Source organism: Leishmania mexicana, chromosome 30, assembly GCF_000234665.1.
Source record: "Leishmania mexicana MHOM/GT/2001/U1103 complete genome, chromosome 30".
Classification (NCBI taxonomy): domain Eukaryota; phylum Euglenozoa; class Kinetoplastea; order Trypanosomatida; family Trypanosomatidae; genus Leishmania; species Leishmania mexicana.
This window is the reverse complement of record NC_018334.1, coordinates 772721-799971: the sequence shown is the minus strand read 5'-3', so window position 1 is coordinate 799971 and position 27251 is coordinate 772721. Positions and strand designations below refer to the sequence as shown.

Genomic DNA, 27251 nt, shown 5'->3' with positions numbered 1-27251 from the left:
TGTTCGTCCTCTTCCTCCTCTTGCTTGTCACTTGCCCTTGCGTCCTTCGCTCTCCTCCTGCACTCCTCTTGGGGTCCTTGCGCGTCTAGTATACATACATCTATATATATATGTATACCTGTTGTTGTGTGCGTATTTTTTTTTCATCTGTACTTGTGTGCTGTTGCTGTTGGGGTATCAGTGGCCTTTATATATATATATATATCATTGTATCCTTTGTGTGCGGGCGTGCACAGGTAGCCATTGTGTCCCATACATGGTTGTCCAATGGTAATTCTGCGAAGACCAACACGAGGGTATACGACTTGTCCCCCATTGATTTAAGCGGCGTGCAGTGTGTGCGGCTTGGCCCCTTCCTCGTCCCACCACCACCACCCCTCCTCCCTTTTTTCGAGCAGGTGTGGTTGGTCCTCTGGCTGCACACACACACACACACAGACACACTCTGTCTCCCTGTCAAACGCACGCGCCCTGTGTCCGTAGGTGAGCGTGTGAGCTTGTTTTAAAACTGTTGTTCATTCTTGTTTTTGCTGTAGTGGTATCTCCGCCCTCTCAAGTCGCACGAATACATTCAGGCAGCGCGTGCTACTGGCACAACAAAAGTGGAGACCTGTGCGCACACGCTTTAGTCTCTAGCGACGCACGAAGCAGTGTGATCTGAGCCGCAGGCTCGGCTGCTCATATGTCATCTGAAACCTCTGTCGCCATCGGTGTAGGTGTCACCCTCGCTTTATTCGTGTTCTTTGCCGTCGCCCTTGTCTGTTTCGGGGTCTGCACGAATGAATCTCGAGCACGCAGCTTCTACCGCGAAAGAGAGGAGCGCGTGGAGCTGGCGCGGCAGAGGCACCGGCAGGAGCAGGAGCAGTGGCGTGAACGGCGACTTCGCGACGTCGTTCTGCTGCTGATTGAGCGTGGCGAGGCGCTAGAGGGGGTGTCGCTTGCGTTTCAACTCCCAAATCGGCCAGAAGTCAGCGCCAGACGAACGCTGCGCAGCCGCCGTGGCGTTAACTCCATGCGACAGAATCTCGAGATTGAACTAGCAGACGAGCAGGAGAACAGCCGTCTTGATGAAGAGGCACGGAGGATTGCCCGCATGCCACTCGATGAACTTCTTGCGAACGGGCGACCGCAGGGTGCCGACCCAGGTCCGGATGTGATGCAGATGCTGCTTGATGGGCAGGAAATTCAGCACCACACGACCAGCGAGGACGACAGCGATTTCTACCTCAACGAAGATGCTACGTCAGCGAGTGTGGCACCGTTCCTTAGCAGGCAGGCGAATGAGGAGGCGCAAGTTAGGAGAGGTGGTAGCGGGACGGCACCACCGACGCCGCTGCAAAACTCCGCGCCAGCGCCAGGGCAACAGCAGCAGCAGGGCGATGGCGCTATGAACGGCAATGCTACGGCAGAGGAAAGCGAGATAGACGCGCGCACTGCGGCTGCGCTTCTCCGCGAGCAGCAGCTCCGTGAGAGCCGCGAGATGGCTCTCCTGCAAGAACTCCGCCGCGAGAAACGACGCAAGCATCGCAAAACCGCTGAAGAAGTGTACGGCCAGGGTGCTGATTATGACCACAACCCCGCAAATGACGCCCTTCTGCACATCCAGATAACTCAAGGTGGTGGCTCCCCGCGGTCGCCGCTGTGGCGCTTCCTCTCCCCGCTCACACCATTTCGCGGAAACCGGTCTCGTCGCAGCAAGAAGTCTGCCTTTGAGGGTCTCTCTCCTCAGGAATCGGCCGTTTATCAGCGAGAAAACACGCTCCCACCGAGGACCCCTGCATCCGGAAGGAAGAAAAACCGCAGCTTCGAGGTGGCACCCTTCTGAGGAGCCGGCCGCCGACGTGAGGCTTCGGCTTCGCCAGTGGGCTCTCCCACCAGGGCGACCTCGATCCCTCGTGCAGACACGAACAGAAGCAAATTCGCAAACGTTGTACAACGGCGGTTCTCCTTTGAGAACCTCACAGAAGACCTGGGGCAGGGGTTGAATAACAGCCCCCAGAGCGCATCGTGCCGTACTCTTCCTCCCCACCACCCAGGCTGCATCGCTCACGCTGTCGACGCTCGCCAGTGATTCCCTCGCGCGCGCAGCACCCTTCAGAAGTGAAAAGAGTCAGTAGCGTCTGTATCAGGAGCATGCACTGCACCACTGCTCCTCGGCAAACTCCATGCTCGCCGGGAGCCATGTGGTCACCGCAGCCTGTATCACCGGTGTGCAAACACCGAGGCGGGCAACGATCAGCGGGAGCCCCAACGCCCAATAAATACGAGCCCAGCTCCCGTGATGAGAGGGATCTTCAGTGACTCTCGAACGCGAAATGGCTTCCCCCACCCCTTTCCCGCTTTTCACCACGAGAGCGCATCCACGGATATACCTCGGTCTTTCTCGTCACGCTCCTCGCTCGTTGTGCCGCTTGTCTTGGCTGGTGTTCTCTGTTTTTGTCTGTTTTTTCGGTGCAGCACCACCCCTTCTTATCGCCCCTCCTCCTCCCCGTCCCCCAACTCGTTTTTGTGCTGCCTCACCGGATATGCAAATCCACCGACGCGGTTCTCCTTTGTATGACGTCTCCTCGCTTCCCTCCCCCTCCCTCCCCGGGTGCACGGTTTGTCGGCACCTCCCTCTCCCGGCAGCACCCAACGAACACTCCCCCTCGCTTGTCGCCCGCCGCTGTCTTGGCTTTTATGGCGTGTCGATGTCGCGTCCCAAAGGGCGGAAAACGTGCGATTGAAAACGAAAATGCACATGCGCGAATGAGAAAAGGGCGGAAAGTCAGGCAGGCAGGCGGTCGGATCAGGTGAGCAAGCGCTGCTCTTCGGTGCTGGACTTCCCTCTCTCCACCTCTCTTATCTTTTGTTTGTCTACTCAGCACCAGCCACCGGCACCGCATCCAAACGCACTAGCTGCCCTTTCCCTCCCTCCCTCCCCCCACGCACACACCCACGCACGCACGCACCTACGTCCCTGCGCCTACGTTGGTGTGACAACGTGTCACTGTATATTGCCTACCTTCTTCTCTCGTCTGTGTGTGTGTGTGTGCGTACGTGTGTCTGTTGTTTTGAAATGCGTAAGTGGTCGGTGGCGCCGTCCTCTGTCCTCCACCCTCCCTCCCCCCCCCGCACGCAAGAGGCGCAGTGAGGCAAGTGCGTGCAGTCGTGTGCCTGTGCGCGAAACCGGGCGTAAGCAAAACGTACCTGTGCCTTCACCCCACACCAACGCTCTTCCCTAGATTCCTGCAAATGTACGGTCCTGGTCGGCGATAGTCTCACTTACTGCGTCCATCCCCTCCTCCCCCCTTCCCGGGCACACCTCGGAAGCTATCCTGCCCACACACACAAAGTCCCATACAATCGTGAGTCGAGTCGCACGTTTTCGTTCCGCATCTCGGTGCAATGGTATCTGTTTCTTTTTCTCGATTTTTTGTGCCAAAGACAAGTGCGAAAGGTTGCCTCCGCCCTCGCCTTGCTCCCATCTGCTGTGTATCTGTGTGTGTGTGTCTTCTCCCTTTTCTGTCAACCTGCACCGATGGGTTTTATGGATAGAGTAGGTGCTAACCTGCTTCTCCTTTCCTGCCTCTCCTCTCTCCCTAATCCGCGAGACGCACACCTAGTCGCGTACAAAGAGGTGGGAGTAGAGAAGGGGGAAGACAAGCTGATGCGAAAGTTGACGGAGACACGGTGCTGATGTGCGTCCCGCCGTTGGGTCTCCCCGTCCCTTACCTCTTCTCTCTCGAAACACACCCACACCCCTCACACACACACGCTCACCAGTATTAGTGTCTTCGTTGCATTTTTGATGGTCCTGGTGTCAGATCCCTCTGTGTCTGTCTAGCCGTAGCCAGCTCTCTTTTTCTTGTTGATTGGGTTTTGGCACGATGTTGGACAGGCGTGTCTGCGGGCGGACGAGGTGTGCATAAATAGGAGGTACATGTGCCTCCCATGTGTGTGTGTGTGTGTGCACGTGAGTGAGTGTCGCCCTCTCCCATCTTACGGAGCATTTTCCTCTCTAGCACTTATTACATCTATGTAACCTCCTTAGTCCTACTCAGGTGAGCGTCTTAACCGCCTTCTCTATCGCTGGCTCCCTGGCCTTTCCCCAAGGATGATCGCCCTAAGCTTGACACACACACACACTCACACTCACACACATACCTCTGCGTCTCTGCTGAAGCGTAATCGAACTTCCACGTTCGTGTCTTTTGTGGGCGTCTATCTGCGTGTGCGTTTCCGTGGTTGTGCGTAGTGGTTTTCTGTGACACTCTGTGATTCGCTTCGTCTATCGTCACTTACTTCACTCCCACTTATGTGTCGCCCCACCCCTCCTCCTCCTCCTCTTCTTCCCCTTTGCTGCCCTCTAACGTTCTTTACCCTTGTGGTGAGGCCGAAGAGGCAGCGGGGGGACTTAAGGAGAGAGCACCTACTTGACAGAGTTTGGGCCCCGCGCATACAAGCGCGCACACACACACACACAGAGCGTTGGCGGGGGGAGGGAGGCGTACAAATGCTTTGTTTCCTGAATCAACTCCATCTCCTGCCTCTCTTTTCTCGTATGATTTCGATCCGTGCGCCTCAAGAACTTAACAACAACATCGGACGGAGGCCCACTCACCTCTTCTTCTGAGTGCCCTTTCCTTCCTATTTTGCTTTGATCAACCGACATGGCGCTCGGTGGGGGGGGGGCTGGATAGCTGTCCCAGTGGCCCCTGCAGTCTTGCCCTGCGGGGGGGTGGAAGGGGTGCGAGGCGGAATAGTGGAAGTAGAAGAAACAAGTGTGTGCTAGAGAAGCGTTGCCACTCTTCTGGCACTCTCTACCCCACATCACCGTTTCACGTCCACAGTGGATGTAAGCGCGGCTCCTCTCTCTTTCCCCTGGTCACCCCTGATAGAGAACACATGCACAGATGCATCCACATCTGAACAGCGACGCACATCCACTATCACAGATGGCCGCATCCTCGTTACAGTTTCGATGCACGCCTTCGTTCACCCCCCCCTCGGCCTCCCTCCTATCCCCCTTCCTCATCGCCTTGCGCTAGACCATGCACACTGTCTTTCCTCTGTCGCCTCATCAGCCGCCCCAGTCTCTTACCTCGCTCTTTCTCTCCTCCTCTGGCTCTCGCCTGTCCCACCCTGACTCGCTCCTAATTCTTGCACACTAGTCCTTTTTCTCTCTCGTGAGGCGCCGAGGTTGGCACCCACGGGCTGTTAGTTCACAGCTCACTTCCAGAGGTCACACCCGTGTAATAGCCTGCTCTCTCCCCCTCTCTTTTCTCTCCCTTGTATGGTACGGCCGCTTCTGCCGTTGTGGTCCTCCTCCCCCTTGCCTCTTCACACGCGTACCGGCACGCACCCTTCTCGTTTTCAGTGGTGAGTGCGTCACCGCAGAACAGTGATCTCAGCGAAACCACAGTTTGCTGTTGCACCTTCTGTGTCAGCGACACCCCCCCCCGCCACGCACACACACACCACCCCTCTCTTGCACAAAACCCGCTCAAACACCCACACCTGAACCAACGGCGACAATGGGCTTCGGCACCGATTTCACCGAAGAGGAGTTGGCAGAGCTCAAGAAGCTAGATATCATCTATGACAAGCTACTCCCCAAGCGCAGCTCCGAGAGCAACAACGTGAGCTCCTCTTTCCTCTACAGGCTGGATGACCACGGCCGAATCCCGCTCCGGGACTTCTTTGTTCCTTCCGCTGGTTCCCCATCAGTGGCACGGATGCGATCGAACCCACCAGGGATCGCGGCCAAGTGGCAGACGATGCTGCGCGAGATGAACGGCGAGATGGTGGTGCGCAGCGGGCAGAACATCCGCAACACACGCGCCGTCATCAACCGTATTCTCTCTTGGTCGATCACGTTCCAACAAGCAGATCGCGCAGCGGCGGCGGTGAGCCTCGGCCACGATGGCGGGCGTGCCTTGGCGCGAGAGTGGGTTCGCGGCATTGTCGTTTACTTTCAGGAGCGCATGGACAAGCTGTTTGCCGAGCTGAGCATCACCGCACAGGAGGATGCGTGTGTACAAGAACTTAAGTTGCTCGAGATGGACGGCGTCGACCTCGTGTCCCGATGTGTAGAGGCGGCCCGCACCGTCATTACCCCCATGCTGACCACGAGTCCGTACTTCATCGCCATCGTTCGATGCTGCCGCGAGATGGTGCTCGCACTGAAAGTTGTGCAAGGCCTTCTCTCTCACATTTCATCGCACACACGCCTCATGCCATACTCAGCCATGGCGACCACCCCGGATGGGCGGCGCAACGCCCTTGCGATCTTGACGCTCGGCGAAGACTTCCTCGAGTCGCTTCGGACGCCACTGTGGCTCTTCAGATCTGTCCTGCTCTTTCTTGGCGCGCTAGATCTTCAGCAGTCCCTGCAACGCAAGGCCACCATCAGCGCGCAGCACCTCGACCACTCGATTCACTGCATTGCCTCCCTCGTGGCGGAGGTCGAGTCGAAGAGAGACAGCAGCGCCGCAGCAAGCCTGGAGGTGCGCGCGACCCTCGACGCACTCGTCCTCGGACACATCAAGAACGCCTGCCTATCACGCTTCCCCCCAAGCAAAACGCTGGAGCTGCTCAAGCGCGCGCAAGGTGTGCGGGAGGACGTAGCAGCTTCTGAGGCTGCAGACGGCCCCTTCGCGCGCTGCAACCCAGTGCTAAAGCAGCTTCTAGTCGACTACCCCACGTTCATGGAATCTACAGCGAAGTTTGTGGAGCGCAACGAGATGAGTGACTGGGGTATCTCACTCATGTTGGTGCAGCTCTTCTGCTGGGACGTGAAGACGCCGCCGGACTTGGCCGCCCAAGCCAAGCGGCAGGTGATCTATCATGTTCCAAAGCTGACTGGCTCGTTTCCGCATGGATCGACGGTGCTGAGCGCCATGGTGCGTGAAGCGCTGCATCCACTGCTCTCTGCGCTCCTCTCAGCGCTTCCGTCTGGCGCCAGCGGCTATGGCACTAGTGGCAGCGCGATTGGAGCCGAGACCGCCACGGGGGCTTCCGATGGGAGCGCTGTGGCAGGACCGGGTCCCCCGTCCACCACAGACGGCTACGACGCTGGACTTCTCCTTTCCCCCTTTGAGCAGAAAGTCTGTGCTGCACTTCTCACGCTGGCAACCTGGCTGCAGGGCCTCTCTTTTCCGGCGGGGTCCCGCATGCAGAGATGGGCCTCTCTGGATGTTGGCGACCAAATCATGCGGGAGTTCAACCTCGGTGAGGGCTGCTTTAAGAGTGTCCTGGGCGAGGTGCTGCACGATGTGATCGCCACTGCTCTCGGTCAGGTCGAGAATGACTACAACCACAGCTGCGCTACTAGGGTGGCCACCGCTCTTGAGACGGACGACTCTGTGTCTAGACTGAGCACGGCGGTGCTGCAATATCTGCGCCGTGTAGAGCGCATCTGGAACGCTGTAACGGACCACTCCCTGGAGCTGGACCTGTCTGCCTTAGACGACGCTTTTGCGATCAGTCCTAAGACACTCCCTTCGGCTGCCGCGACGTCGACATTTGGCATCGCTGCAGACGCCAGCGCCACCGCTGAGCGTGCCAGCTACGACACTAGCCTGTTCGCGGACTGCAAGTATCTCTTCTACGGCACCGTACAAAATGTGATGAGGGCGCGGTGGCCCAGTCGGTACGCCGATCTGCTCACCGATCCCCTCCTGCACAGCGTGCATGTGTACTTGCTCCGAGCCGAGAGCGCAACCCACCGCGGCGGCGGACTGCGATCGGTTGCCTTACGGGGGGCACCGGTACGAACGATGGGTACGAGGTGGCCAAACCCACCGCCGCAGCCGCAGCCGAAGGAACTCGCGCCTCGTCCAGTCAACACAGGCGCTGCAGCTGCACCCGCCCGTGACCCGCCCCCCAGCGCGGCGGAGCAGGATGCCGTAGTTTTCGCATCCAAGGAAGAGCTACACAGCGCTCTCCGCATGGTCCGGTGCATCAAGAACCGCGACCTCTTTATCAACCGCTACACCATCACGGTGCGGGAGCGTCTTCTGACTCGACCGGCCCCCGATGTCATTTCCGATGCCGAGCTGGAGAGAAACAAGAAGCGTCATGAGCAAGAGGCAGAGCAGTTTCTCGCCACGTGGCTCGGCGATGCATCCCTGCTGAAGCCTGTCCGCGAGCTCCATATGAGTTACTCCGCGCAGAGCGAGCTCTTCGACACCGCCTCAAACGGTTCTGTGGGGGCGACCGAGGCCCCGACCAAAGGCATCCGGATCGCCACCACCATTCTCGACTGGCGTCTATGGGGAGACAAAGAAGCGGCACCGGCGGCAACTTCCTGTCAAGCAGGTGAGAGCGGTGCCGCCCCCGCTGATTTTCCAACGTCTGCGGCAGAACTGGTCGCCCGGGCCGGGCAGGCACTCTCCATGGCCGCCTCAGAAACACCAACGCTACCCTTTCCGAGTGACGCTCTTGTGCACCTTGAAAAGGTGGAGCGTGCGTACAACGAGAAGCACTCGAACCGCGTCTTGCGGTGGGACTGGAACGACCACGCGTACACGAGCTTCACCCTGTCCTACCCCAAAGAAGGCGGCCGTGTGACGACCATTCACGGCACGCTCTTGCTGCAGCGACTCTTCCTCGCGATTGCCGCGTATGGCCGGACCGGGGTGAAGTTGAAGATGCTAGCAAAGCGAGCTGGCATGGATGAGAGGCGCATCGCTGCTGTTTTGAGGCTGTGTCTTGACCGCGACAAGCTATTGGTTCGCACCAGCGGTAGCGACGATGGTGCGGATGAGGCAGCTCCGTCCGGTGAGGTACACATCGCCCTCAACTACGACTATACTCGTCCGCCTAACCGCCCGCGTGGTGAGTTCACGTACTGGCCCAACGCCGAACGCCGCCGCGTGACCCCTGGGACTGTGGACCAGGACACCACCATCACGAAGCGGCGTAACATGATCAAGACCTCCATCATGCAGATTATGAAGCATGTGCAGTGCATCAAGCACGACGAACTGTACAACACGGTACGCGAGAAGAACGCAAAGCTCTTTGATGTTACGCTGCGTAACTTCAAGCAAGAGATTGAAGGGCTCATTGGTCAGGACTTCATGGCGCGCTCATGCAAGGACTCGAACGAGTACGTGTTCCGTGCATAGGGCTATCGTGAGGTATGCATGCAGAGCACGTCATTTTAGGCTGGGAAGGAGCGCGAGTGTCTGAACTCGCACTCTCCTTCACAGGTAGGTGCCTCTCCATGTCTCATGTTCTGTATCTTCTCTTGAGAGGTAACATGCACACCCCGTGAGTGATCAGGTCTAGGGCCCATAGTGTGCACCTCCCCCTTTCGTTTCCTTTGTTATTTCACCTTCTCACGATATATATATGTATGTATGTATGCACGTGTGTGTCGTGTTATTCGCTGGGTGCGTCGCTTTGTTCTGTATGCGCCCTGCTTCTTTTGCTTGACTGTTCCTGTGCCTGCGTCCCTGCCTGTGCGTGTGTTGCCCTTTCTCTCCTGCACTTGTCATGCATGCATGTGTAGGAGAGGGGGGGAAGCTGTGCCACCTATCGTGCCACTTGTCTGCTGTTGTCTCCCTACATGGCTCCGACTCTCTCCCCCCTCCCCCCTCCTCCTCCTCCCACTGCTTCCTCATCTCGTATACACATGTGTCTGTGTGTGTGTATGTGTGCGCCCTACTTAATCATGTGCCCGTGTCATTCCTCTCTCTGTATCTACTGAGGGCTGTGTTGCCACAACCAGTGTACCTTGTTGCTCCTGTTACTCTCGGTTTGATCGCGCATCCATTTGTGTTTTTTCGGGGGAGGGGGGAGAATTCCTGTGAACGCATCCTGTGTTCATTTTTTTCTCTGTTCCATGCGCCACGTTTGCTCGACGAGCTGGTGTAGCCATGTACGTCATTGTGAATACAGCATCGTCCGCTCCTCGGGTGTCAGTGTGTGCCATCAGACACCGATAGATGTGCGCCCCCCGGTCGCTGATAGCCCTTGTGAAGACAAGCAAAGAACGCTCCGTTTTGTTCACGGCTTCAGTTCACCTTTCTATGAAAAAATGCCTCTTGTATGCTGCGAGCAAGCGGTCTGCCGTACACTTCTCTGTCTGAGCTCGTCTGCCGGTGTCTTGAGCACATGCACCGTCCCCAACAATGTGCAACTTGTTCTCTGTCTCGCCGTGTCGTGCTCTCTGCGCGTTCTTCGAGAACTGCACTAAAAAAAAAAACTTATCCGCTCATGCGCCCATCCCGCTGCAGCGCTACATGTCCGCCCTAGCCCTGTCACTTGATCTCCGCCTCACAGCACCTCTTTCCTTCTCCGCCCACTACTGTATAGTGACCCCCATACCTCTGAAAATCCTCACCTGGCTCCCTCGCCCCTCCCTCTCCGTGTATCTTACATCCAATCTCTCCGGTATTTCTGCGGCCATCAGGTGACTTGCCCGTGATCATGCGAATCAAGTCCTCCTCGACGACGGTAACGTCTTCCCTAGAGGGGCGCCGCCGCCGCCTCGTGTCCACGCCTGCATCACCGTCGAGCCCGTGCGCCGGCAGCACAATGTCACTCACGCCCACTACTCCAACGCTGCGGTCAAACCCCGTGGCACCGCCGGCCACCCACCGCTATGAAACGACGAACGTCATGTCAACCAGCAAACCACAGCCTGCTTCCGCGAGCGGCGAGTGCAATACACGGTCGTCTCCTAGCGCACGGTCTCGCGCCACGGTGGCCTCACGCGGCTCAACACTCGTGGGCGTGCACCCGAACAGCTCTGCGTCGCAGCTTGGCACCACCGCAAAAAGGCCCTCAAGGAGAAAGTTTCCTCCCAAGAACAAAGCAGCGGCGCCCACCTACAAGCCAGTGCCCCTCACGGCGGTCGGCGTTGGGTCGCTGATTTCATCCTACACCACGCTGACCTCCAGCCCCGCCCTATCCTCTGGCATCCCTCGCTCACCGCGCGTGCTAATTTCGCCAGGCGTCGGTGAAAGAGCCAGGCGCATTCGTGACCTCTGTCCCCCATCTCTACCTCCGAGCTCCGCCGCCACGTCTGTGCCGTGCGCCCTCTACGATTTGCATCACGCCCTTCAGCACCGACTTGTCGAAGACTTTGGGTGGTCCATCCACTGGTACTTGGACACAGAGACGGAGATCAAACAGCTGGAGGTATTCAAGGAGCTGGACGAGAAGACCAAGCACCCCTCCCACAAAACAGGCAAGCCGACCACAGCCGCAGCGGAGAGAATGGCGAGTGAAGCAGGGACGGGCAACGGAGAGCCGAAGTCTACGGCGGCTTATCCTCGTGTGAACCTCACGGCGGACCAGCAGGACAGCTCTGCACCAGGAGGCTCACTGAAGGGCAACACCTCTTCTCTCACGAGCCCACACCACAGCGACCCCAACACCCCTCAGCGTTACCATCGCCTTGACGTCGATGGGCGAGAGCTCCCCTTCTTGGCACAGAAGTCGAACTTCGGCGTCATTACCAACCGCTTTGACTGCCACATGTGTCATGATCTGTCCGTGGAGGCTCGCTCTGCTGCATCGCAGGTGCCCCGCTCGAGACTAAGTCGGACCCCCTTCGAGTACCGTCTAGCGTCGCTCCAGCGGTGGTTGCGCAAGCGCAGTGTTGAATCCGACAAAGATGGGCTTCTTGCCTCCTGTCTGTCTCTGGAAACGCAGCGCTACCTGGCCTACCTCGGCTTGGCAGACTGCTGGACATCCCTCTTTGTCACCGCAGGACTCCCGATGGTCACATCAATGGCGGCCAGCAGTCCCTCGTCGCCACGCGAGGCGACGCAGCGCTTTCCAACGACCCTCTCTGGAGCGGCATCGCGCCACGGCAGCGTACCGCTCAGCTTTTACGCGTTGCCGGCGCTGTGTCGCTGGAAGTGTGTGACGCCGTTCCGGCGCGACAGGATCCTGCGTGAGAGTGTGATGCACCCCTTTCCGCTACCGGAGGTCTTCCTGCGGGACTGTAGAGGCGCGTCTCTGGCGCAGCTGCAGAGCAGTGCTGAGACGAGTGAGGCGCAGGCAGCGCCGGCAGACGTGTCACACTCACTGCCGTCGCTGACCTTCTTCACCATACAGCAGAGGTCATTCCTGTCAGAGCGACGGCGCACGTCTATGTGGCGCAACCAAGCGGCTTCTCTCGGTGAAATTTGCGCGTGTGATGTGTACCTTGTGGCAGCAACAGGAAGGGGCGCCGGAGCCGGTGCAGCGGCCGCAGACACTATGGCGTCGGTGTGGGGCTATGTAAAGAGGGAAGACCTCGACAGCCGTACCGTTTCTCTGCCCTCCTCTCCCTCGTCTGCGGCACAACAGTGCAAAGGCGGTCGAAAAGGCAGTTCGACGACAACCACCTCCGCCAAGTCGCCTTCCGGGGAGCTCTTCTACATCGCCAGCAGTCTTGAGAACTATCTTCGACTGGGCTTGGTGTTCGGGTGGGTGTATGGGTGGCAGCTGTGCTTCTCGTCAGCCGGACCACCGCCCAACTCGGTGTTGTGGCTTTGCTTGGTGAACAGGTCCGCCTACGAGGCAGCACTGGCGACAAGCAAACACACGCCACCGTAGAGCTCTCAGTTCAACTGTACGCCGCATGTCCCTCTGTACACACTGTGCTGCTTGCTCTGAGTGTCTTTTCTCTCTCTCCGATGGGAAAACCACGAGAAGCGTTTGGCTGAGGGCTGCCGGTGGAGAAGGAAGCTCTGTCTACGTGCCAGAGCGTTGATATGTGCATGTGTGCTGTATATACGGAGCAGCGCATAGATGGGTCACTGAGCCGTGCCTCACCGACGTTGCTCCGTTTGTTTTCATGTTGGTATTATCGGGCCTTTCCTGCACTAATCCCCGCTGCGGCACCCCCTGCCTGCACAACCACACATCTGTCGGTGAACGAGGGACACGACCCTTATTGGTGTCGACCTGTTCGCTGTCTTCTCTTGTGTTGCTGGTCTTATTGCCCCAAACTGTGAATCCCCTGCCGATGCGTTACACGGTCACTTTTTCTTTTGGGTTATTTGGGGGGAGATGGGTTTGAGCGCGGCGTCTTTCTTCCTAAAGCCGGTGCATGTGCTTGTGCCAGTGTTTTCTGATCACGAAACCATCTGCGTCGTCTCAGAAGACGGTGCCGCGAGTGTACCTTTCAAGGCCTCCTCTGCCCCTCATTTCCCACTCTTGGTCCCGTTCGCGCCCCTCACCGCCCACCGTGGCGCATTAGACGAGCACACACACACGTTTGTGTTTCTGGTGGCACCGCACGCTGGTATCGCTGGCAGACCTGCGCGTCGTCCGCAGTGCACATGCGCCGATCTCCTCCCTCCCGCGTCCCCCTCGTACGCATTTGCAGCTCATGAGCGCACCTCCGCTTACCTCCGTCACCCCCTCCCTCCCCTTATGCTCTTGTCCTTTGCATCTCCTCCACGGCCGCTCTTCTTCTTCCGCCGCATCACCCCTTCGACGGAAGGAGTCCGCAAGTACCCTGTGCACAGAAGACTGGTGACTCGCTTTCACTTCAAGCGCATGGCAACGGGTAATGCACCGGAGTCACTTCCGCGTCTGGCGATGCAGTGCGTTGGCGCAGCTGTGCGGCCCTTCCCTCTATGCCCTCCGTCAGGATAGCCGGGCTGCCTACACCCGATCCTCTCGCCCTCTCAGATCTGATTTCAACCTCAGACAGCACCGTGACCCTGATGGGGCAGATCGTGAACCAAAACACCAGCTCCAGTCGAAGCTATCCAGAAGTGCTAAGGTCCCGGTATACACGCGTAACAGAGACGAGCGACTAGCTCAGCAGGCTCCCCCGTCACCCGTGAGCTTGTATTACAACGACAGCATCCCGAGTGTCGTCCATGAAAACGCTTCAGGGCTTTCTGATGAGGAGACGACACGCGCACCACGCTCGCAGATGGCGTCTCCGTCTTCGTCTCCACGTACACGGCACATTCGAAGACAATCCCCTGTGAAAGACCGTGTCATGTCTCCTGCAACGCTGTTACGCTCCTTGGAGGAGCGTAACTCGCCGTACGTCTCCACATTGCGCAAGCGTGTTGTGCCGAGGCACACCGGCACGCACGGTGCCATCGAAGATCCCAACTCGGCTCATCAGTCAGACGATCAGCGCCGTGCAGCAGCTGACCTCCGCGCTGAAGAAACGCGCAGCATTGAACGCGACGGCTACGACCCCGCACTGGTCGTGCATGTGGACTCCCGCCGCCGGCAGGTGCGGCTGAATGGCGTCCAGCGCGAGCTCATCTGGAAGGCGCGGCAGAAGCAGTATCACGACATGCTCCAGCGGATGGTTGCCTGCCTCCAGTCCCACCGCAGTCCCATCGAGAAGTGTCAAACCATCTATGGCCTTCACGACGAAGTGATTGAAAGGCATCTGCGGCTGCGCGCCGACACCTACGAGGACATCTTCCACACGCTCTACAGCGTCGGTGTGAGGCGAGGCGGTGGAGCAGGACAGCCCGGCAAGGCGTCTCTGGGCTCCAGCGCACAGCTTGTCAGCGGCGGTGCCGGGTGGGAGAACTGGTACTGGCAGGAAAGCTCGCTTGTAGGCAGTAGCGGGACACTGCCTGCCGAGCTTGCCACGCCCTCGGCAGCCTCCAGCACCGTCTTGAGTCCTCACGGCATGGAGAAAGTCTGGGAGATGTACCGCTATCTCGTGGATAGCGGCACCAACCCGACACCACGCATTCTCCAGTACGTGATGGGCCTACTGGAGCATGCCTCTGTCTCCCTCGCGGTGGCGCGGTCGCACACCACCGCGAACGCTGGTGGCACTCCTACCACGCACGGACGTCATCGCGCGCGGTGCTCCGGCCTTATATTGGTCGAAGCCAAGGCTCACTCTCTCATGATGGACGCGGATCGTTTTCACCTGACCCCGACCGAGTACACCGTGAATTCATACATCGCCATCTGCGAAGCGTGCGACGTGATGCACCTCGCCGTGGCCCGCGTAACAGACTACCAGACAAGGCAAGAGCGGCAAACATCACCTGGCATGTATGCTCGCCTCCTCACAGGGCTTGTGCGCTGTGGCCACTACACAGACGCAATGGCGGTAGTGACTACCATGCAAAACGTTGCGATGACTACCTACCTCGTTAACGCTGTCCTCCAGGCAGCACGGCACTCCCGCGACCCCGCAAGCGTCTTTGCCTTTTACCGCTCTCTCTTCTTCGCTCCGTCGAATCCTCTCCGCGTCAGGGGCGACGGCAACCACGAACGGGGCAGTGGCCCTGGCAAGGCACCGCCCCCCTGTCGCATCAGTGCCACTTCTCGAGCTCCCACCGGCTTGGTGCCCTCCCTTGTCACCTTCTCTATCATGGCAGAGGTGATGCTGCAGACTGAGGACTACACTGAACTCAGGTTTGTGATTGCCGAGATGCAGCACTACGGCGTCAAGGGAAACGGACTCCTCCTGAACAAGCTCTTGAAGATGATGCACAGGGCGGGGCGTCCACGATCGGAGGTGCGTGCTCTCCAAAGTGCCATGGACGCGAAGCAGGTGCGTGTCTTTGACGAGAGCAGAATAGTTGACCACGTGCCCTCTGTGGAATGAGTCGCCTGATGTTGGTGAGTTGGCGCCTTTACCTTGGGCCGTGGATGAAGCGCACCTTCTTTACTCACCACACGTCACCGGCACGGCAACCTACTCACGTGTGTTCGTAGGGGTTGGCAGAGCAACTAAAAAAGGGAAACGGCGAATAACGCACAAAGGGCACACGTCTGCAGGTTTATCTTGTTCGTGGCCATGTCCGGCGCACGACGCCCTTTGTGTGACTGCAGCGCAGGGCCGAGCCAAGCGGAGCCTTTGTCTTCTCTCCCACCCAAAAAGCTACGCGATCGCTTTTCAACGCCTCTTTCGCATGGCCCTCCATCGCCCCCCCCCCCTGCCACCTTGTATCGATCCTCTCTTGCCTCCTCTCGAGCCCCTTCCGTCGCAACGTCCCCCCGCCCCTCCGCTCCCCTTCACACGCCGCCTCTGCAGACGAAGTATGCAGTGGACAGAAGTGGACCAGGAGCACCTGCATCGCTTCTTGGAGAGCTTCACGAACCCAGACCCATTGGTCCAGGCCTCGAACCTAGAACAGCTCCAAGCCCTGTCGGACTACCCATCTGCATTAGTGTCCACAATCGCTGTAGTCTGTGATGCGGCAGCCTCTGTCACTGTTCGGCTCTCTGCCACTACCGTGGCCCGCCAGCTACTGCGCTGCGGCGACCGCCTGCCACTCTATCTCAGCGCTGCAGGGGATGACCCAGAAACGGCGGCGCAGTCCATGGCGGAGGTCCTCTTTGACGCTGCTCTCGGGGGCTCATCCTCTCTATCGTCGGCGACCACGGCACCACCACTACAGCGCGCCACAGCGAATCTCGTCGCCTGCCTGCTAAGTGAGCTGGCTCACACAAGCCTGGCGGCAACCGCCACTGCAGTCTGGTCCCGCATTATATCCTCTCTCCTCCAACGCACAGATCCGGGCACGCTCATCGTGAACAACGCATTTCAAGGCGGTCGCTGGCACACAGCTCAGCGTGGGGCCCTGTGCGCTGCATTGCTGCGCGCGATATGCGAGGCGCCCCTTTCCACGTCGAAGGTCCTGCGTGAACGGTTGGGCAGCCAACCAGCCGAGAGCTTGGCCCTCTGCTCCCTATTCACCCAGCTGCTGCAACTTCTCGAAAGGGAGATGGAGATGGAGCAGGCCGCGAGCGGGCCTGCAGCGCGTTTCAATGCGTTGTGGCTGGAGGAGACTCTCACTGCTTTCCAGGCCTGCATGGATTCTGGTCTTCTGCCTGGTGCGGACAGCAGCAGCACCGACTCGGATGAAGGTCCTTCTATGCGGGCACTGCGCACCGTGGGCACTGCAGTTGGCAATGTTCAAATCGCCGCTCAGGGCCTCCTCCTCCGTCATATACTGGGGCATCTGGAGCCTTTGGACGGTCAGTGGGCTGACGTAGCTTTCCTGCGCGAGGTTCTTGTGTCTGCCGCTCCTTTCGTGGCGGTTGGCATGCGGTACATGGCCGACGCCGTCGCTCTCGATGCTGTCCATCCCCTTCACAGCGCCTTTCACACCACGGCAACTCCTCTGCTTGCGAACTTCTGCCATGCGGCGTGCCTTGCTGAGCTCCAGTACGACGGTGCTGGTGAGTCAGATAGCGTTCACGCCGCCGTCTTGGCCTGCATAAACTACGTGACGGAGTGGATGAATACAGAGTGTGCGCATCTCAGCGCACCTTCGAGCCGCCTTGCCGCGTTCTCGGCTCATCCCTCGACGGTGACTGCACCAACAGATGGCTACATCTCCTGCCTCTACAGCATGCTGGTAGATGCAGCTACGCTTCCACCATCCGTAGCTGATGCGCTAGAGGAACACACAACACACCAACCGGACAGCGCCGCAGATTTTCTGGTGAAGTCCGCCCCCGGGCGGCGCCGAGAGCCTCGCGGCAGTCACACGCGGAAAACTTGCGATGAATGGGCTTCGGTTGCCCCCGAATCCGTAGAGGAAACGCGGAACGCGTCCGCAGTAGTGATGCCAGTGAGGTGTGACAAACAGGATGACACCTTACTTGCAGACGCGCTGGAAGTCACGCTACCGGACAACGGGACATTACGGCAGGCCGTAGCCTGGTGTGCAGCTGGTCTCTCCTGCAACCAGGAGTGGATGATGGCGGTTGCACCTTTAGTCGTGCGCCCTGCAACAATCTCTCCGCTTACAAGTCTCCCTGCAGCCTGCGCCGCAGAGTCCGCCTTGTTTGTGAGCAACGAGTTCCTCGATGGTATCCTCGCCGACGACGAAGTCAGCGCCTCCCTCGCTGCAACAACCCCTGAGCTGCTCGAGCAAAATCTTGCAGCCCAAGTGCAGTCTATCTTGAGCCTCCTCACCCCGCCAACACAAGAGGGCTTTGGCACTCGCGCTCCATTCTTTGTGCGCATTCAGGCTATGAGGTATCTTGGAAGGCTGGTGGTTGGCTTACTGGACGCATGGCAGCACACTTCCAGCGCTGATCACGTGACTCGAAGCAGGTCAGGTATTGAAGAGCGTACCCACACGGTGATGCTTGCAGTCGGTGGCCTGGAAAAACTGCTTGGCCTTGTCCTCGGTCGCCTGACCACGGAGGTGAGTAAAGCCGCTCAAGTGGAATGTGTCAAGACCCTCAACTCCGCGCTTACCTCATGCCTGAAGGTGATGGAGCAGCTGATGCGCAGTGCCGTGAACGGCGGTGATGCATCGGACTTCGAGGAAGAATCTCTGGGCAGCACCAGCAGCAGCTGTGGCGATATGGATGTCAGTGACGAAGGCGGCGATGCACCTGGTCATCTTTCGCACAGTGACCGCTGCAAACGTGCGCGCGTCTTTTGCCAGTCCTTCGGCGCCACGACGGACCTTTGCGCCGTTGTGGAGGTGTTGCGTGTTGTTTCTTCACACCTCCCGTCCTTCCAGTGGAGCGTCCGGCAAGCTGTGTACCACCTCTTCAGTGAAGCACTGCCCTCACTCTGGCGAACAGCACCATTTGTGGATTCCTTGTCTGCAAGCCAGGCAGATGGCACCCACTCCGTGGCATCGTACTCGACTCGTTTCGTCACCGCGCAGGTTTTGGAGGCGCTGGCCCAGCACTACGCGACACTCCTCCGCGGCTCTTCCCTTTCCGACAATGCCTCTCCGATGCTGGAGATGGCGACGCTCCTGACGTCTATGGCGGATGTGACGAGTGCGATGGATGGTGATGCACTGGAAATGGTCGTACCGTGGATCCTCCAAGTGGCACATCACATGCTCGACCTCTATGCTCACTATCTCACCCGTCGCGCACACTCCGATCACTTGCCAACTGCTGACAGCGCAAGTGGGGTTGTGGACATGACAGATATGTGCATGGTGAGCCTCGATCTTGTGAGCTGCGTGTGCGATGGTGTCATAGATCGTGACGCACTTCTGGAGCTGCACCTACGGCCGAAAGAAGATGGTGGGGCTTTCAGGGCCATGGATGCGCGTGTGATGGCGCTTGCAACGTCGATGCTCCTCCCTCCCGCCGCCAGCGGCATCGGATGTGATGGCGCGCCCAGTAGCTGCAGTGGTGCTGAGGCACTCCCAAACCGTTGCATGGCTCTTGTGGCCGCATGTCAGTCACTGGCAGATCATCCAACCCATGTCTCGGCAAGGCCAAACAGTGTGACTGCAGACGGTGCTGTCGAAGATGAAGCGCTCTGTCTGTCCGATGAGTTCGGTGACGTGCGCCGAGCCTGCTTCGCCATCGTTTACGACTGTGTCTTCCTCGTCGCGTACCGCTCTTCCCTTTTTCGGCCTCTTGATGTGGCTGTAGCGCCCGACACTGGGCTGGTGAGCACCCCAAGATGTCTTTCCGACTCTCTTGGAAGAGATCTCTTTGGGTTGTGCATGCGCGAGGTGCTTCCCTCCAACACGCCTTTGTCTGTGACACGGAGTGCAGAGTACGCAGCGCACTTCCGCTTTGTCTCGGCCCACAACGCTGCAGCCTCCGATGCATGGCTGTGTTTGGGGTCTCTCTTGAGTCTTTGGGACCAGCAGCACTGGCAGATGAGACGCAGCGCCGCGAGTGGTGCGCAGCCCACATGCGAAGGCGAACGCGGCCCACGCTCAGTGTTCGACATTCGCGGATTGGAGTCCACCGCAGAGCTGCACTCGCATTGTCTGCACACCCTGAACCATCTCTTGGCCCTTCTACAAGACAAGAGAGCCACCGTCATGTCCAACATGAGGCTGAACATGACCACCGCTGCCTGCGGTTTGGCAGTGCTGGTATGCGACGCTGGTCGTTCGCACACCGATTCTGGCGCACTGGCACCTGTGTGCCCTCTTCCCTTCGCCACCATCTCTGCTACGTTTTCGGTGGCCGCCAACACTCGTATACAGGAGTACGCTCCAGATGCCTCGGACGGAGACCTGAGCGGTATCAGCGAAGCTGCCCACGTGCTGTGGTGCCTCGGCCGCCTGTGGCAGGAGGCGGTACAACCGCTTCCTCAGGACGCTTTGTGCTCATTTCTGCGCTCGCATGGAAAGGAGACCACCAAGACGATTTTGTGGTGGACGCGATGTGTGTTTGAGGCGAAGAAGCAGCTGACGCTTGCTGGTCCCCCTGCGTCGGCGTCTGCCCTCTTCTGGGGGTCCCTTCTGGAGCTGTGGCGACCTGTCGCGCGCGCACTTGTGCAGGCTGCGAAAGGGAAAGCACTCTCACTGACCCAGGCGCAGCTCTCCGAGCTGGGTCACCTGGAGCGACTGTGACAAGGGAGAGCAATGCAGTGTGGACGAAAGAAGGACACGTCGCTGGCTTGCAGCTCTCCGTCTGTGGTCCACTGTTTTCCCTTATTAGTCACTGTAACGCACGAGTAAGAATCATTCAAATCTGGGCTCCATTGCCTGGGGCGGGGGGGATCTCTGGTTTAAGGCGCGGGTAACTCGTGACATGGCCGTTTGCAATTACCGTCGCCGAATGCGTGCGTGCACCACCTCACCCTCTGTCCACAACAGCACTACAGCTTCTCTGTTGTTGTTGTTTGAAGTTACGGAGGACACGTACGTGCGTGAAAAAAGGTTCTGGTGGTGCCTCTTGGTGACGGCCCTACTCTGGAGATGTGCAACCACAGTTTCTGTGCTCTGCGCTGTATGTGCGTCATCCCTCACACCCCCTTTCTCGCTTCCGACGGTGCCCCATGCATCCACACTTTGCCTTTCACTTTACCATTTCTCGCCTTACCCTGTATATGGTGTCGTCCACTTGCGCTGTGATCTTTACATCGTCGCATCAACTCACTCCTCACCAGTCCCCCACGTTCCATTCCCCTACCGACAGCATCATATACACCTCCGCCCCGCTATAGTACAAGCAGGAGACATGCCCTCAGCCCCCACCTGCCAGCACGGATCGTACCACCAGTGCGAGTGCTACGGTCACAATACGCAGCTTCCCAACTACCGCCACGATATCAGCAACCCACGTACGCTGCAAGGATATTACGCCCCAAATGGCGGGTGCCCCTGCCCTGGCACGTGCGGCGCGGAAAAAAATGGACTGTACTGCTCAGGCCGCGGAGCAGACGCATCCGCCATGCCCAAGCTGACCTTTCGTGCCGCGGATGGCCCACACACGGTTCACACGACCGCGGACGTCGACGGGAACGGCCGCGACCCGGCAACAAGCATCCGCACCGCCTTTCCCAACTCGCGCAACTACGGCGGCACGGCGGCCCAGCGTGGCCCCGCCACTCTGAGCACGAGGGCACAACTTGGAGCATCTCGCAAGGCGTGTGCCGAGGCCAAACGCGAGGAGCGCGCGCAGGACCGCAAAAACTTCTTGCGTGGTGTCCTGCGGGATGAGATGCTTGCCCGTATGGATGCAGAAGGGAAGCTAGCGGCGCTCGAGGCGGATATGGGCCTCATGGGCACCCATCACGGCGAAGACTACGAAGCAAGTCAGCGGGCGGCGGGCAGCATGCGCGGTGGTCTCGACTCCACATCGCGTGACCCGGACACCGTCCTCACCCTCGGAGAGCAATACCGCGAGATCATGGACGAACTGGAGTACGTGGCAGACCAGCCTGTCGGCTCCAAGTACAACATCATTCGTCTACACTACCTCGTGGAGGAGGAGGATCGGTTGAGCCGGCTCCGTCTACAGGAGCGCATTCAGAAGATGGCGGAGGCCATGCAGCGCAAAAAGTGATGGGCATATGTTGGCATGGTGTTTTGTTCTGCTGTGGCTCAGCAGGTCTGTGCAATGAGTCTTCCCCCTCCTCCCTCTCCCACCCGTGTCCAGCAGAAAAGCACCTGCTGCGCCGCGACAAGCTTGCTCACACATGCCGAAACATCACCTGTTTTGTCACCTGTACTGTACCCCGCCCCCCCGCCCATGTTGTTCTGTGCACGTTTAATGCGGACAACAATTCACCCTCACTCCTTTCTCTCTTTCTCTGCCTGACCGTCAGTCCGTCCCCCCGCCACTCCCTTTCGCCCGGTCTTCTCTCTCCCGCTGTTGATCTCATGTATTATGCTTTGCTGTGCCTTCTTGTGCTCGCCCTAGGCTCCCGAGTCAAAGTCGCGTGCGCACCCCCTCAACGGCCCCCCACGGAGCGGCTCAAGACGCCTTTTCGTTTGTAGATTGACTTACTTTTGGCTCGCAATATGTGTCCTGCCTCCTGCATCACGCCATAATGTGTGTGTGTGTGCGTGCGTGATCCCGCTAGACGTGCTACGTCGAAAGGCGCCTCCTCTCTGCCCACCTCTCCTGCACCCGCCTCAGAGCCGCATCTTCTGTGTATTACCTGGAAGCCCAAAAGACTTCCGCCTGCACCTGTACACGCACACACCTCAACAAGTACGTGCAGTCGCATCTTTGCATCAGGCTCCAGCCCCCGCCAAAGGGTGCCCACCTTCCTTTTAGTTATCCCTGGTTCTCTTGATCCCAGAACTCGCCCCAGGAGAGAGCGCCACGCACATGCTCTCACCCTCGCTCATGAAGGCGCTCCTTGTCCTCTCCGTGTGTGTCGCGTGCACACCGCTTTCCTACGCTGATCCCACTGCCTCCCCCCCCCCTCCACGGCTTTGCTGCCTCTTCCATTCTCTCTCCCTTACGCCTCCCCCTCGTCAACCTCTTTCTTTTTTGATCTCCGCCTGGCCTCCTGTCCCCAGTTGCCTGGTGCATTCACTTTCGCTTTCGCAGCTCCGTGTGCAACGCATCGCATCACTGCACACTGACCGCACAAACCACCACTCTCTTCACAACTCTTCTCAACACGCACTGATGAGCATCACCGCCGGTACGCTGCCTTCGGTGAAGGGCACCTCGGTCAAGAAGTCGTCGCAGAAGGCACGCCCGGCAGACAGCATGGGGAACGGCACTGGTGCTGCCGCGGACCCTCATTGCTACCACAAATGCCGCTGCTACGGTCATGACGATACACTCCCCAACTACAAGCTTCTCACGATTCCGCGTACCAACAACTACTACGCAGCCACTGGAGGCTGCCCGTGCGTGCCTCGCGTAGCAGCGCACCCTGGTAGCTGGCGACTGAAGGAGGGTCAGCTGCGCTCTTCTACCTATCGCTGCGGCACTGGGTGCATCAAGAAGAGCGCTGCACTGAGTTTGGGGTGCTGCCACCACAGCGGCGACCAGTACGGATGGCGGCGGGGGCCCCACACGGTCCTGGATAAGAACACCGCAGCGACGGGCAAGTGTGACACGTTCGGCAATCTTGCCTTCAAGTCCACCTCCCGTGCGTACTGCCCTGTGGACGGCGACGACCTCAGCGACGTGAGCAGTGCATCTCCACAGAAGCTGGAGGATTTGGAGGCACTCATTCTTGAGGAGCACCAGCAGCGCATGCGTGTAGAGGAGGACGTCGATGAGCTGGCCGGTATCCACCGTAACGGCACGGCGGACTGGTACAAGAAGATCCACCAAGACGCAGCACGCCGCCGGCTGCTTGCGCAGATATCCGATGTAGAACTACAGGACCTTCTGCGTGACGTGAAGAACATTGTGGACCGCCCGCTCAACCAGACGAACATGGATCTGCTGCGTCGCATCCTGCACCGCCAGGAGCACCTCCAGCGCCAGCGTGAGTACTATGCTGCCCAGGACCAGGAGTGATGTAACGTTGCACCCCACGGCCCAAGGGTGACCAGATGTCAGAAAAGACAGGAGGGGGAGAAGGCAGCACCGATGGCCTCACCGGTCGCATTCCTTTTGCTGCATCGAATCACGGCGGAGGCGCCAGCGGATCTCACGCCTCCGTCCCAAGCCACTGCACGCGTCATGGTGGCCGAAGCGAGCGGCGTGGTTTCTTTTTTCGTGTTATGTTGCTCCTTCTCCGTCCCTCTCTTGCCCTTCGCGGTGGTATGTGGCTCGATGCGTCAAGCCGTGGGAAGGACATCCTGTTGCTGGTGCGACCTCACCTCACCCCCTCCCCCTCCCCCTCCCCCCTCGTTCGCTCCTTTTCGTCCACTTTGTAGATGTACAGTGCCACCTCTCCTTTTGTCCTCGCCTCTTTCCCCTCCACCCTGTCCATTACGCACTCATATGATGCGGCATCCCGCCCGCCCTCTCTCCCTCTCTCCTTCTTGTACTTGCTTACGTTGTTCATGATGATGCATGTGTACGTGTACGTGTGTGTGTGTGTGCTTCGTCTCTGTACGGATATGTCTGCCTTCCAAACATGAAGCTGACCGATACTCCCCCGCGCATTCGCTTCAGCATTGCAACGCGCGGCAGTGGCAACAATACTGCGATCGACAGTCATGCGTGTGTGTGTGTGTGGTCTTTTTTTCTCTCCGCATGCCTTTCTGTCCCCCTGCGGGCGTCTGAAGCAGTGGTGCCTGATGACGTGCGTGCTAATCGTTTCTCTGTTCTGCCCTAGCTCCCCAGAAAGCCTCCAACGCTCTGTTACTGGGCACACACTGGCGCTTATCAGGTCTTGAGTCGCCACAAGCATCCTCACGGCTCCTCTCCCCTCACCTCTACCCCCTATGTCCGTTCCTCGCGCACCCCAGTCAGCTCACCTGCCAAGGCTCTGGTGGACCGCCTGACCGCTGCGAGTAATCGCATCCCATCAGAACGATATCGCCGACATCTTGCCCTCTCCACTGGGGGGGCGGTGTCTATAGACTCACACCTTGCGTGGCCCACAGCCCAGCTGCGCCATTTGCACACAGAAAATACGACGCAAATCTGGGCATACGCGCTGCCCTTTCCGAAAGACGCGCACGCGCCCCTCGTCAAACGCTTCGTCGCTTCTTGGTTACCTTCACCGCACCCTTTCGATCCTGCGCGCACCAATGATCCGCAGCTACTTTGATTTAGACGACATTGGGGCCTGCGAGGAGCCTGTCGCTGTCGCATTCACCGTCCCGTCTTTCAGCATGGGCAAGGATCTCACCGTTCGCACCCACGAAGGCGAAACAGTTTCTGAGGTGGCAGCGGGCTGTGTGGCAACCCTCCCTTTGTGGGCTGCGACGGCCCTTCGCACTGAGGGGTACGTCAGTGTTCATGCACCTCACACGTTCTCCCTCGCCACGTTTCGCGAGTTTAAGACGGACCCACTTGCCCCCAGCCTTCATCGCAAGTCACCGTACTTCTACCAAGCCGGGCTGCAGCTCTGCCGGCTTCTGAGCAACCCCACATCGAGCGGCCACATGAGCGCCGAAGGCAACCGACTTGCCGCGCAGCTGTTCCGGCTCTATCAGCTTCGCTACCTGCGCATCATCTTCGCTGCTGCCAAGAAGGGGTTTGACCTGAACGACGTCCGCGACAAGCTGGAGGAGTCGGAGCGGCACCTGCTCGACTCATACCTTCGCGGACAGGCCGAGGAAGCCCTGTGGTATGCGAACTTTACCTAGCACTTCGTGTCTGTGAAGACAAGCGTTAACCCTGCTCTGACATGCCAACATCTGGTGGTGGACACTCTGATCAGCCAAGTAGAATTCATCCTCGCGCAAAGTGAGCACGCAACAGATAGGTGATTGATCCAGCGCCGTATCCTGGATGACGCACCCCTCGCGGTCGCATCTGATTCTCACCCTTCATTCATTTTTGTTGTTGTTGTGTGACGGCACCGGATGCGCGTCGCACATGTCTTTGGCGTAGATATCTGACACGGTGCAGCGCATCATCCACGGCGTTCCAGTCTTCCGCTCTATTCATGCAACTCCCTTCGCATACGTGCCGCCGCTGTATGCAATGAACCTAGCGAAATCCCTCCCCTCCCCCCCCACACACACACAAACCTCCCTCGCCACATCTCCTCACATCCGTGCCCTAGTCACTCACAGATACTCAGGCAGTGCGACACCCAATACCCTCGTCACCGGTTTCTCCCGTGCTTCTTTCTCCCTCGTTGTATTCCTGCGTGCACCATGACTGACGAGTCACGCGACTCCTCCCCCGAAACAGGAGATGACCGCCCGCCGGTGAACCACGACTCCGTCTTGCGCTACCCGTTTCGAGAGATGCGGATGGAGTGGTTTGATGACTACATGGATAACATCTCCCCATCGAAGCGCGTTGCCGTGGCGACTCGGCTGATGGACTGCCTGATGGCGCACACAGTGCTCCACGAGGACCCGTTCCTCGAAAAGGCGGTGACGTTCATCTACAATCGTGTGGCCACTCACGAGACGTTCCGCAACATGACTGGTGTCTTCGGCGAGGCCCACGATGTCTTTCGGATTGTGTGCATGACGGCCAAGTTCACCGTGTCGAACCCCAGCGAAAAAAATGCTTTGCTCAACCTCCTGGACCAGCACTGCACACGCTTTCAGGCAGCGGCGCAGAAGACAAAGTCCGAGAACTCGGAGACCCTCATCGCGGCTGCCGGGCACGTGACGGAGTGTGTGTGCTCTCTGCGCAAGAGCATGGCCTCCGCCGAGGCCTTTCGCCGCCTCATGGACTCCATCAAGTTTCTTTTCTTCACCGTCAACACTCGCAACGGCGTGTCGCCGTACTCGTCGAACGGCAAACTGCTCTTCAACACCTTTGTGTGCTGCGACGGATGCCCTTGCTACGCAAAGCTGCGCACCGGTCCGACGGTCTTCCTGCGCGACATGGAGAAGATCAAGGTGCTCGACTGCGTTATGATCGCCGCGGTCAACGCGAAGGACGCACGCATGCACGACACCACCTCCAAGTTCCTGCACAACTTCTGCAAGGATTTCATGGAGAACCCGCACCTGGACGACATTGGCCACCTCGTCCATAACGGGAGGCTCTTCTACTGCCGCACAGCCCTGTTCGACGCCCTCGACAATATCGAGTCCATCTCGTCCCCGCAGAGCAACATCGCGGACTTGCCGAGCGCGAAGACGTTTACCTTGGACCGCATCGTCCTGGCACTACTGTGGGTCAAGAGCGAGGTGAAGGAAATCCGGCTTCTGTGTAACCTAGTTCCCACCTTGAACGAGGCCCTCTCCTCTGCTGAGACTGCCTACAGTCGCCTGGACTGCGAGGATGTTCTGCAGGTGCTCTACACTCTCAAGGAGCACATCCTGACCGTGTTTCTCGCCCTCAGCGCCCCTGAGTATCACCTCGCCGTGCACAGCCGCGACGTGTTTGTTGGGAAGCAGGCCGACATGAAGTGTGCAAACCCATCCTGCCCCGGTACCACGAAAGACCTCCTCAAGTGCAGCGGCTGCGACGTCACGTTTTACTGCTCCCCCGAGTGCCAAAAGGCGGACTGGGACAAGCACAAGAATTTCTGCCATGAAATCGAGTCGCGCCGCAGCCAGCCCGCATCGCCCACGATAGTGTAT

The 27251-nt window shown here is 58.8% G+C and overlaps 9 protein-coding genes across 9 annotated transcripts; all 9 read left to right on the top strand.

Annotated features, from left to right (window-relative positions):
* Positions 1 to 682: 682 nt before the first annotated feature.
* LMXM_30_1730 (conserved hypothetical protein) lies at positions 683 to 1825 on the top strand (the record flags this gene model as incomplete). Its single annotated transcript, XM_003877644.1, has 1 exon — positions 683 to 1825. The coding sequence occupies one exon, from the start codon at positions 683 to 685 to the stop codon at positions 1823 to 1825; it is 1143 nt and encodes a 380-aa protein (XP_003877693.1).
* Positions 1826 to 5516: 3691 nt separating this feature from the next.
* On the top strand, positions 5517 to 9113 carry LMXM_30_1720 (conserved hypothetical protein; the record flags this gene model as incomplete). The annotated part of the gene is made up of 1 exon (XM_003877643.1): positions 5517 to 9113. One exon carries the CDS (start codon positions 5517 to 5519, stop codon positions 9111 to 9113), a length of 3597 nt encoding a protein of 1198 aa, XP_003877692.1.
* Positions 9114 to 10419: 1306 nt separating this feature from the next.
* On the top strand, positions 10420 to 12540 carry LMXM_30_1710 (conserved hypothetical protein; the record flags this gene model as incomplete). The annotated part of the gene is made up of 1 exon (XM_003877642.1): positions 10420 to 12540. The coding sequence occupies one exon, from the start codon at positions 10420 to 10422 to the stop codon at positions 12538 to 12540; it is 2121 nt and encodes a 706-aa protein (XP_003877691.1).
* Positions 12541 to 13501: 961 nt separating this feature from the next.
* On the top strand, positions 13502 to 15535 carry LMXM_30_1700 (conserved hypothetical protein; the record flags this gene model as incomplete). Its single annotated transcript, XM_003877641.1, has 1 exon — positions 13502 to 15535. One exon carries the CDS (start codon positions 13502 to 13504, stop codon positions 15533 to 15535), a length of 2034 nt encoding a protein of 677 aa, XP_003877690.1.
* A 436-nt stretch (positions 15536 to 15971) lies between these two features.
* Positions 15972 to 20234, top strand: LMXM_30_1690 (conserved hypothetical protein; the record flags this gene model as incomplete). The annotated part of the gene is made up of 1 exon (XM_003877640.1): positions 15972 to 20234. The coding sequence occupies one exon, from the start codon at positions 15972 to 15974 to the stop codon at positions 20232 to 20234; it is 4263 nt and encodes a 1420-aa protein (XP_003877689.1).
* A 610-nt stretch (positions 20235 to 20844) lies between these two features.
* On the top strand, positions 20845 to 21672 carry LMXM_30_1680 (conserved hypothetical protein; the record flags this gene model as incomplete). Its single annotated transcript, XM_003877639.1, has 1 exon — positions 20845 to 21672. One exon carries the CDS (start codon positions 20845 to 20847, stop codon positions 21670 to 21672), a length of 828 nt encoding a protein of 275 aa, XP_003877688.1.
* A 1077-nt stretch (positions 21673 to 22749) lies between these two features.
* Positions 22750 to 23598, top strand: LMXM_30_1670 (conserved hypothetical protein; the record flags this gene model as incomplete). The annotated part of the gene is made up of 1 exon (XM_003877638.1): positions 22750 to 23598. The coding sequence occupies one exon, from the start codon at positions 22750 to 22752 to the stop codon at positions 23596 to 23598; it is 849 nt and encodes a 282-aa protein (XP_003877687.1).
* A 1184-nt stretch (positions 23599 to 24782) lies between these two features.
* Positions 24783 to 25343, top strand: LMXM_30_1660 (conserved hypothetical protein; the record flags this gene model as incomplete). Its single annotated transcript, XM_003877637.1, has 1 exon — positions 24783 to 25343. One exon carries the CDS (start codon positions 24783 to 24785, stop codon positions 25341 to 25343), a length of 561 nt encoding a protein of 186 aa, XP_003877686.1.
* Positions 25344 to 25859: 516 nt separating this feature from the next.
* On the top strand, positions 25860 to 27251 carry LMXM_30_1650 (conserved hypothetical protein; the record flags this gene model as incomplete). The annotated part of the gene is made up of 1 exon (XM_003877636.1): positions 25860 to 27251. A coding segment is annotated over one exon (1392 nt), but the record flags the coding sequence as incomplete, so codon positions are not given.